General features: G+C 31.5%; 1 protein-coding gene across 1 annotated transcript; it reads left to right on the forward strand.

Moving 5' to 3' along the window:
• The first annotated feature begins 3,837 nt into the window (after positions 1-3,837).
• On the forward strand, positions 3,838-9,641 carry LOC139502578 (uncharacterized). The gene is made up of 4 exons (XM_071292083.1): positions 3,838-4,119; positions 6,957-7,039; positions 8,295-8,388; positions 9,230-9,641. The coding sequence occupies exons 1-4, from the start codon at positions 3,915-3,917 to the stop codon at positions 9,472-9,474; spliced, it is 627 nt and encodes a 208-aa protein (XP_071148184.1). The 5' UTR covers positions 3,838-3,914; the 3' UTR covers positions 9,475-9,641.
• Positions 9,642-11,835: the final 2,194 nt, after the last annotated feature.

The raw sequence follows: 11,835 nt of genomic DNA on the forward strand, positions 1-11,835 counted from the left end.
TATACGCTTATTGCCCCAAATATATTGTTTTCTTATATTAATAAAAGTAGTATTGTTGTTTTTGTTTGAGATATGTTTTTTTTTATTTTAAACCAACATTTAATTATTTTTAAGTAAAAAAGAGGGAGTGTTTTACTAAGGTTTGGGATTGCTTTTATGCTACCTGGATTCATGTTGAATAAAGAAAAGTTTTCTCCAAATATATTAATAAAGAAGAGGGGAATAACTTTCCAGTTTGCAAAGTGTGTTGATGTTAATCGTTTGACCCAGGATAATTGTATAGCTGAAAGGTAATTGTCAATATAATTTAATTTTTAGGCCTCCTTCCAAATAATCTTTACACAAAGTTATCTGTTTAACTTTTTCTTTTTTATTGCCCCAAATGAAGTTATAAACCAGTTTTTTGAATTCATTCAAAACATTTTTGGATATAGTTGTAACTGATGCCAAGAAAGTTAACTTTGGTAGGATAAGAGATTTAATTACTGTTATTTTCCCTATCATTGTGAGATTTCCAGCTATTGATTGCATCTTGAGACTTTCTTAAAATTCTTTCTATATATTTAATTTGTCGCGAAATATACCCCTAGACTTTTAATAGGTTCTTTATTCCAGTTTATATTTTCATATTTATCGTTGCAACTTTTTAATTGGCCTAACCATATGCCCTCTGTTTTAGAATGGGTAAGTTTAAAACCTGAGAGTGTTACAAATACTTCAATCAAGTTTAAGGCATAGCTTATTTCCTGCTTACATTTAAAAAAAGAGTAGCTAGTGTCATTTGCTAGTTGTGAAATTTTCAGACTATGTGTTTTAGAGTCTAAATTGATTTGAAATCCTTTAATACCAGTATCTTGCCTTATTCTACATGCGAGAATTTCTACTGCTATAGTGAAAATTAGAGAACTGCATAGACACCCTTGTCGTATCCCACTAGATACATTATAGGTTTCTGAAATCCAGCCGTTGTTTAGCATACAGCCTTTAATATTTTTATTTAATGTTTTAACCCATTTAATGAATGAGTTTGGGAGACCAAATTTTGTATGGGCTTCATACATGAAGCCCCATTCTAACGAATCAAAAGCTTTTGAAAAATCAATAAAAAGTAATGCACCATCAATATGAAAGGTTTCAGCATAATCTATAATGTCATGGATTTGGCGTATATTAAAACCAATATATCTATTTTTGAAATAACCATTTTGATCGCCATGAATTACTTTTAACAGTATTGGTATTAAACGTTGAGCTATTTCTTATGCAATGAGTTTTGTATCTACATTTAATAGTGTAATTGGTCTATCGTTATCCAGTGAAAAAGGTATTTTTTTTGTAAATTAAGGATATTATACCTATTTTTTGTATGGTTGTTAGTTCTCCTTCTTCATAGCATTTATTAAAAACTTCAAATATTGCCTTAGTGCAGTCTTCTACTGTTAAGCCCCCCCCCCCCCACCCCCAGGGATTCACTTTCTACTTCTGATAGTGTGTGATCAATGTTGGTTTCATTTATATAATTTTTTATATCTGTTAGATTCGGAGAAGTGCTTTTATATAGATTTTCATAGTATAATCTTTCTATGTTTAGAATTTCTGAGTGTTCTGTAACTATTTTCCCATCTTTATCTTTAAACGCTGTAATACTCTTTTTGGTTTGTCTAGATTTTTCAAGGCCAATAAAGAATTTAGTGTTTTTTATCCTTCTTCTAACGAGAATTTCTACTGCTATTGTGAAAATTAGAGAACTGCATGGACACCCTTGTCGTATCCCACGAGATACATTATAGGTTTCTGAACTCCAGCCGTTGTTTAGCATACAGCCTTTAATATTTAGTGGTTTTTTTTATCCTTTTTCTAACCATTGTACTCTGGATCTTATTTGTGCACCTTTAACTTTATTTAAGTAGAGGTTTTCAAATTTTTTTTAATGTTTTTAATTTCTTTTTCCATAGTTGGGCTTGCATTTGTTTTTTCATTTAATTTCCTTAATTTTATTTCTAAATTTTTTATATCATTTTTATTTTCAGATGACCTTTGTTTGCAGTAAGTTAGAGTTGCGGTTCTTACCTCCAATTTAAACATATCCCAGAGTGGTTTCAAATTTTTGGTGAATGTTTGTTTTTAATAGTTTTCGATTAATTTATTTATGAGATCAATCTAATTTTGCTCTTTAAGTATACATTTATTTATTTTAAAGAATCACAGCCTCTTTCTTCCGAATTTTGTCTAACTTGTAATGAAATGGCTTGGTGATCAGTATATGAGATCATTGCAGGTCGAATATCTGCTTTCATAACTTGCGGTCTTATATCAGGACTTATTAAAAAGAAGTCAATTCTATTGGCTATTTTTGTATCATTTTTCCTTCTCCATGTGAATTGAATTGTATTTGGATGAAGTTCTCTCCATATATCTGTTAAATTATTGTTCTTTATTAAATTTTTTAATCTATTTGCTGGTTTGTTGTTTCGTGAGATATTATTAGTTTTTTTTTATCATTAATTGATAGGGTTTCGTTCATGTCACCTCCAAGTATAAGAATACCTACGCGATTGTTTTCAATTATATTTTGAACCTTTTTGAAAAATTTGTTTCTGTTTTTTTGTTGATTTGGAGCATATAAATTTATTAAAGTAAAAATGTTGTCATTTATTTCTGTGTTTATCAAAATTATTCTGCCTTCTGTATCTTTTATCTCATTTATTTTCTTACATTTTAAATTATTTTTCACATAGATTAATACCCCTTTTGATTGTGTGTTACCATAACTATGACACATTTTACCATCAAACTCATTATTTATTGTTTTTTCATATTTTTCTATAAAATGTGTCTTTTACATGAAAAAAATGTTACATTTTTGATTTTTTTGGCCACAATTGTAATCTTTTTCTTTTCCCTTTTTGGCTAGTGATACAATGTATTATATGTAGATTTTCACCCATTGTTAAATTTTGAGTTTAAATGTGTTTTTTTTTTTACATAGATGCAAAAAGAAGATATATTTGTTTTACCTCATATTTACAACATATTTTCATTAGTTGTGTGATTTTATGATTACTATAAAAACTATGTTACATGATCATGTGTGAGATAAGTGCATGTAATAAAAAAAAATATATACACAAACTTGACAGTTTACATGTACATGAACATAAATCAAACATAACACAAACAAATATAAGCATGCATGCGTGTAATTAAACACATAATTGTATTTACCTGTTCATATATATTAGATTTTGCTGTTGCTTCTGTAACATGTTTTGAGAATATATATATATATACATTGAAAAAACAGATATATTTTGTTAATATCATGTATTTTAATTTCAAGGTTATTTATTTTCGGGTCTGATGTTTTGACAGAAGTATGAAATTGTTGGACCATGTACATGGTGTAGGAATTTACAATCAGTTTAGAAGCAATCGGAATGTTTATTTTGCAAAATCAGTACTTGTGTATTATCCTTGGTAAATTTCACAGTCATACAATTACGTAAATCGTTTCTGTTTATCATTATATTTTGTCATGTCACTACAAATGTACTTCAATCTTGATGGCAATTGAACAAACACTTATAATTAAAGTTAGAACCAATCAAAGAAACACTTACAAATGGTTGATATTTGATGACACTCGACTGTCTTGGGAGTTAACTTATTAGCAAGGAAGTGAAATTTTTAATTATATCTATAACACAAGTGATTAATAGGGTGCAACTCTATAACGCCTAGTCAATGAGACAATCAATGATGCATTTGTTGAACTAACGCCCACCATGTACTGTTAAATTACAACATAATTACAATATCCGGATGTTCGCACTTCAAATGATCACTATAAAGGTATAGGTTTGTGTTCATAGTCGTACAGTTTTCCACTGTTCAATTGTACACATATTTCAAATATGTCTGCTGTGCACAGTGGGGTCTGGCTTTTCTACTGCTCGATGTCTTTCGCAATTTGTGGCGCTGACGGAAAAACAAACGTACAGATTCCTTTACTGAATAATAAAGCTACAGCTCCTCTGTATGCTGAATTTAATATGTCAAATTTGAATCAACAACTGAGAGAGATATTTAACCAGGGAGTCATACAGAATACAGCTAATGGTAAGTGTTTGAGAAAACGTCTAGTACAGTGGATTCATTTATATTCGTTGGACATCAAATTTCGTGGATTTCGTGGGTACAGGAGAACCATTAATTTTGATGTTCAACGAATAATCCTCTACTGAAGGAAAGCATGCAGACTTTGAATTTTTAACTTACTTTTATTAGTTAATTTCGAATTTTTATTAGCAAATATTTTTAAAGTTTAACTTTTTTTTATTGGTACAGATTCAATTTAATAACTAGACTAAGGACGCCTCCGGATGTGGGAGTTTTTCGCTGCATTGAAGACCCGTTGGTGACCTTCTGCTGTTGTCTGTTCTATGGTCGGGTTGTTGTCTCTTTGATACATTTCCTATTTCCATTTTCAATTTTATTAATTTTATCATGCCCATTATTTATACATTTTTTTGTTTATCAACGTTAACGCTATATTTCTAAAATCTGTTTGATTTAGAAGTTTTTAACATGGGCGTATATATTTTATTGTTAATACTTATATATGTGAATAGATATATGTTGTAACGCGTTTATGGTAATTTAAATATTATATAATGCGCTGTTATGAATACTGTATAATAATAATAACAATAATAATGATAATGATGAATATTTTTAAACCACGATAATTTGTATCCACGAAAATAAATTAATTCACAGTATATAGATTAACTCATCATAGATACTAGGACTAAATTTTGTCGCGCGTTTCGTCTACAAAAGACTCATCAGAGACGCTCGAATCCAAAAACGTTAAAAAGGCCAAATAAAGTATGAAGTTGAAGAGCATTGAGGACCACAATTCCTAAAAGTTTTGCCAAATACAGCTAAGGTAATCTATGCATGAGGCAGAAAAGCCTTATTATTTAAAAAAATTCAAAATTTTGTAAACAATTGAAAACAAAAATGAATTTCCTTTTAGTGTGTGCGCATGTTCTTTTTTAATTTTCCCTGAGGGAACCAGGTTAAAAAGCCTACAATTGAGTTAAAATGTTAGACCATACAATAATGTTGACAGAAAATAGGTGCATTTAGTTTAAAACGAAATCCACATAGCTTAATAATTCGATCAGAGGTGAGTTTTAACAAGGTGTATAGTTTGACAAACTTTGTAGATGCAAGTGTAAGCATGTACGTCCATCGATGCAAGTGAAAACAATCGAATGTTACTGGTTGAGTATATCGTAGTTTATATCTGGGTGTAAGAGGTAGGTCGATACAAGAAAGTACGTCACTGTGGGTATATGCAGATAATACCTTTAGTATAAACACGTTATGGATCCGGACTGATAAGTAGATCGATAACCGTTATTAAAAGCAAAAAACTGCTAGATAACATAAATAGCGGTAAGTTTTAATAATGAATAGGACTTCAGCCATACATAGATACACAGGAATATGACTATAAACACAATAAGCAGCAAATTTTGATTTATAATACTTTAAATACGCAAGGTATTTTGAAGCAAATTAAATTTTGAAAAACGTTATAGCCCCAAAGATACATGGTCAGTTATACATCTAAAATCTGTTACCATCAATTGCCAGATTGATAATTTCAATTGTTTAGCCTAAGTAAATGTTTTTTTACCTATGTGTTGGTGTCACCTTAGCTAGTCACCACTTCAAATTAATCCTGTATATCTATTATATAGTCATTTTATAAAATTAACTGTTAGCAAAACTATGTATTTTTCTTGATAATAATGATTTTTTTGTCCCAGGCGGATAACCCTGGCCTCACAACTTTTTAGCCAGTACTTCGGTACTGGCATGAAAATACGGATTTTTTTGTGTTATTAAAATTTGCTGTTACAAAATGATAGAAATTATTATAAATTAAGGAATGTATCTCCCTCATGCAAAGCTCTGATTCCTTTCACGGATTTGGCTATACTTTTTGGACCTTTTGGATTATAGCTCTTCATCTTTTATATAAGCTTTGGATTTCAAATATTTTGGCCACGAGCATCACTGAAGAGACATGTATTGTCGAAATGCGCATCTGGTGCAAGAAAATTGATACCGTTAATTTTATTATTTAAATCTTTTGGTCCTCGGCGATCTTCAACTTTTTATTTGTTATGGCTTTCAAACTTTTTACATCTGAAAATAGTTTTGTGTGCACGTAGCGCGCGTCTAGCGTATACAAATATTTTTCAACCTGTTACCTTTTGATGGCTATTATTCGTTTGTTTCTCTGTCCTATATTTTCTCCAATTTATCTGTTTATTTATTGTAACCCTGTAGTGTAATGTTGTCATTTAAATGTTATAAATAACACTGCCATCGAAGCGGGAGGTTTGGCATGCCACAACACCAGGTTCACCATTTTTTTCATAAAATGCCCTGCACCAAGTCAGGAAAATGGCCATTGTTACATTAAAGTTTGTTTCTGTGTGTGTTACATTTCGTTGTTGTGTCCCTGTTGTGTCTTAGTTCTCTTATATTTGATACGTTTCCCTTAGGTTTAGTTTGTAACCCGGATTTGTTTTTTCTCTATCGAATTATGAATTTTGAACAGTGGTATACTACTGTTGCCTGGATATAGCTGTTTTTGGCAAAACGTTTAAGAAATGTTTTTATCCTCAATGCTGTTCAACTGCATATTTTATTAAGCCTTTTTAACATTTTGTTTTATTCGAGCGTCACTTATGAGTCTTTTATAGTCAAAACACGCGTCCGGCGTAAATATCAAATTCCTATCCTTGTATCTATGAAAAGTTTATTTACATTTAAACGCACATATTGTACATGTTGTAATAAAAGATATGAATAAAGAATTTACATGATATGAAATTATAAATCTTTCGAATCCTTTTATTTATGTTAAACAGTGAGCTGCGCAGAACCATACGAGAAGATAGGGAAAGGCTGTTATTCCATCAACTATGACAACGTATCTGGTGATGCAGCATTTGTATGTATTACTTAGATAGAAAACTTTTTTAAAAAAAAGTACGGGAAAACAAGGCTATATATGAAAAAAGATCTGGTATAATTGCCAATGAGACAACTATCCACAAGAGATCAGATGACACAGAAATTAACAGCTGTAGGTCACCGTACGGCCTTCAACATTGAGCAATGTCCATACCGCATATTCAGCTATAAAAGGCCCCGAAATGACAAATAAATAGATTTCCTTAGCTGTATTTGGCAAAACTTTTGGAAATAGTAACTGTTGGTCTTCAATGCCCTTCAACTTCGAATTTTTTACACTTTTGTAGATTCGAGCGTCATTAATAAGCCTTTTTGTAGACGAAACGCACGCCGAAAATAATCAAATTTAATCCTGGTGTTCATGATGAGATTATTTAATATGGAAAACTGAAAACAATAAGCCAATCACACAAAAACTAAACAATATTACATATGCTAGCCTTTTTCGCTTGAATTTAGCTGTAGCTAAATATACATGTAAGTATCATATAATTCAGTGTTTTGCTAATATTTCCATGTTGATTTTACCATAAAATATGTCAATTTTAAAATCTTTGATATTGTTATGGTTCACTATGAAATGGTTTACTATTTGTTTTGTTTTGGCTTTCAAATATTTTTCATCTGAGCGTCACTTGTCTTGGGTGGACGAAACGCGCGTCTGTCGTATTAAAATTTAAATGTGGTACCTTTTGTTAGCTATTATTCGTGTGTTTATCTGTCCTTTATGATTTCCCATTTATTTGTATTGTGGTCGTGTCATGTAGTGTTGTCATTTTCATGTTATATTAAACATTTCCATAAAAGTAGGAGGTCTGGCATGCCCCAAAAACCAGGTTCAACCACCATTATTTTCTCAGAATGTCCTGTACCAAGTCAGGAATTTTTCTCAATCGATTTATGAATTTCGAACAGCGGTAACCTACTGTTACTTTATGACTTATATTTCTTTTTTTCTTTTATGCCTGTTTGTTTTGCTCTCACATTGTAGTAAATATAACAGAATTACAACCGACTGTCATACAAGTGAGAGTTTTAGCAAACTAGGAAATCAGGTTTATTCCACCATTTTTTACAGAAGGAAATGTATGTACAAAATTGGGAATATAATAGTTGTTTACCATTCGTTTCCTGTGCTTGAGCTATTGATATTGTTCTTAAATAAATAAATTTCCGTTTTGTTTTGGAGTTTTTTTATTTTTATTATTATATGTTTTTTGCTTATATCACAGGCGAGCTGTACAGACCCTGGTGCATACCTTGCTAATTTTGAAACGCTTGAAGAAGCCATGATCATGAAATTGTTCCTTCAGAAGAAGAATTCAGGTAACGGTTTCAAAATATTTGCTGAAATGTTTGTTTATTTAGAAACCAATAATTATCAAATGTAGACTATACCGTCTTCATGGTCTTCTTGATAAAAGATCAACAATATTTGCAGACTAAAAACATGTGCAACATTGAGGAGCTAGCAAAAGTAATAACTAAAGCCGCACAAGAAATCAGACTTCGTACTTTATTTAGCCTGTTTGACCTTTTTGGATTCGAGCGTCACTGATGATTCTTTTGTAGGAGTCAGGAGTATATACAGAATTTAGACCCGGTATCTATGATGAGTGTATTCAGAACTATGATGATAAAGATATAATTGTGGAATTACAATGATTTTCAAAACCTGATGACAACATAATATGTGTCCGAATTGTTATCTCAGTTCTCCAGCAGACGTAGCAACTTAGCTAAACATAACGTTCTAGCTCATCCATACTAAAACATACCTGTATGTAAAAGCCTAGTTAATTTTGGTTTTCCTTTTATTATTTAGTGTAACTAAATTTCAAAATTTCTATGCAAGTTTACTTAATACATTAGAAAATAAAGCCAGGTTATAAATATAGTTTGGCACATAGTCAACAGGTTTTTGTTATTTCAGCGACTTTGTAATAGGTAATCATAAAAGGACGATAACTGATGAAATCACCAAGTGTTATTATATTCTAAACAAATAATACTTCATTTTAGTAGATGTATTTTCTAAAATATTTTTAAAGTGTAATTTTGTTACATCACTCTCTTTCAAACGCTTCGATTGGTTGACCAAGCAACGATAACAAATTTCATAGAGCATTGCAAATTCATGATGATGATAAAGATGTTTTCAATACAGGTGTACACTACTACGTTGGTGGACGTAACGTTAATAGAATCCTACAACATGGCGATTGGAGATGGATTAAACATGGTAAAGCAACAAAGATGATGTATAATGCCTTTGCCTTTTCTCAGGGACCCGGAGGAAAACCTGACAGTGAAAAGGATTGCATGTTCTTTTACGCAAGCGATAGATACAAGTTCCATGATCAAGGATGTGACAGTGAAAATTACCTTGGGGGTTATATTTGTGAAATTTGACATGTGTTTTATCCATATTTAAAATATAAATGGATTCCATAAACCGAAATTATGGTTTTCATTTTCTTTTCTTACAAAGGTGGATATCTGCTGGACGAACATGATATAAAAAAAGTAGCAAAAGGAGTTTTGACTTAAATAAAAAGTTGCTTCTTTCGAACTCAAAACACATCTTCTTATATTTGCATAAGAACAAGCAAGACGAAGTTTCACTTTCTTTGTGTATTGTTCTCTTTCTTGATTGAGATGTACTGTTGGTTCTTTGTTATGCAGTGTCTATTTTTCAGTTTCAATAGAATACATTAATCACGTAACATAGAAATTGATAGTGCAAATTTCAGGTTAAAGGTTTTGGTCAAGGTAATAATGGCTGATAAGGTACATTTGTCTTAGGAAGGGATACATCCTACTTTGTAAATGATCCCTCTGATTCAAACAAAAAAAATCTGTAACTGACATTATCAAGATGCTTGATTTCTTGATTGACAACATATGTGTTACGTTCGGAGGACGTGTTTTTTCAAAATTTGGTGACTATGTCGAACGCATCTATCGTATTGAACTAGAGATAAGGGACACAACAGATACAGTTAAGTCGGCCTCATATATTGACTTACATCTACAAATTGACAATGATGGTCGATTTAAAACAAAACTTTACGACAAAAAACATGATTTCAGCTTTCCAATTGTGAACTTTCCATTTCTGAGTAACAAAATTCCAGCAGCACCTGCATACGGTGTATATGTCTCCTAATTAATACGATATTCCTGTGCTTGCATTTTCTGTCATGATTTTCTTGATGGAGGGTTGTTGCTCTCAAGGAAGCAATTATCATGAATACATATTAAAGCAAAGCAAAGGCCATAATCTAGAAGGTAAGAGGGGATATACACTCCCATTACATGTTGACGTACCCTTACAAACAAAACGTATCTGTCACGACTTGTCGCAACTATAAATTCAGTAATACCATGTTGTCATTATCGTATAAGGTTTTTGAATAGAAGTGAAAATATGTAAACAATCAGATTTAAAAACCACCTCAACCTTTGACCTTTACTATATGTTCTTAAGTCTCTTAAAATTTCAAATCAAATGACCCTGGGTCTCTATCACTTTTGGTTTACATGTTTTAAATACTCTGATGTAGAGTTTCTGGATTGCTTCGGACAACACACACAGGAAAAGCAGTCTTTTAAGTGATTTTCGAGACCCGGGCATAGTAACATCTTTTTTAGAGGCCCTTAAACTACCACAATTACAGGAGAGACGAAAAACATCACGTTTACTCCTGTTTCACAAAGTAATCCAGCAACTTATTGCTATTCCGATTCAAGAATACTTGATGACACCAACAAAAATGACATGTCAGTTCCATCAAAGACGATTTGTCAGATTAGGATCAAGTTCTGAACAAAGAAAACATAGCTTCTTTGTAAGAACCATCACCAACTGAACTACCGTTTAGCTTATTGGACATTGATGTCTATGAGGCATGCAAAACCAACTTCATAGCACACAGATATCCGTAAATCAGCACACACATGTTTTTATCTGCAATGGCACCTGTACATATGATTTTGAAAGAGCACATTTTGGATGACACAACTTTAATTTTGATACGTTCGTGTGATGAGTCAACCGACTCTTTATGGATTACCCATTTAGATGTAAAACTCTTACCTGAAATTGTTCGGCTTAATAGGGTGAAATTTAAAAGCGCATAAACTGTTCGATAGCATATACCAAATTATAAGTGACATGTTGTGAAACATAGATTCCACATAATGAAACAAATTTTGCGGGACAAAAAAGTAATAATCAGAACAAATAAAATACATACACATTTTCCCACAGAATACGTTAAGACATAATAATCAAAACAATGCAATAGGTCTTTCCAAAGAAAAGTGGGAAAACTTAATGATAATTACCAGAAGAAAATAAGAAATATCACCATGGAAAGTGGAAATACTTTATTATACTATCAAGTCAGGTTGTAAATATACTTTGGCACAGATACTTATGTATTGCATTTGTTTACAGAGGCTTTTTGATTTGTTATTTAAGTGATCTGTATGATTAACAGAAAGCGGGATAACCTGGTGTATGAGATTATAAAAATTCTAAATACTAGTACTTTGTTTAAGTAAGTGTATTATATGCACTGTCTTGAAATGTCAATTGTGCTATACTCAATGTCTACCAAACGCTCTTTCCTGTCCTCAGATCTACCAGTGACATCCTTCAAAAACTGTCAATTTCTGCCTTATGGTTTTCTGGTTCCGCACACAATAATGAAGGCAACAGTATTATACTGCTGTTCGAAGTCATAAATCAATTGAGATAAAAAAAAA

Source organism: Mytilus edulis, chromosome 14 (assembly GCF_963676685.1).
Source record: "Mytilus edulis chromosome 14, xbMytEdul2.2, whole genome shotgun sequence".
NCBI lineage: Eukaryota > Metazoa > Mollusca > Bivalvia > Mytilida > Mytilidae > Mytilus > Mytilus edulis.

Coding starts and splice junctions, on each gene's coding strand:
- LOC139502578 (XM_071292083.1), top strand. CDS start 3,915: ATGTCTGCTGTGCACAGTGGGGTCTGGCTTTTCTACTGCTCGATGTCT. Junction 4,120..6,956: donor CATACAGAATACAGCTAATG/GTAAGTGTTTGA, acceptor TATGTTAAACAG/TGAGCTGCGCAGAACCATAC. Junction 8,389..9,229: donor CCTTCAGAAGAAGAATTCAG/GTAACGGTTTCA, acceptor TTTTCAATACAG/GTGTACACTACTACGTTGGT.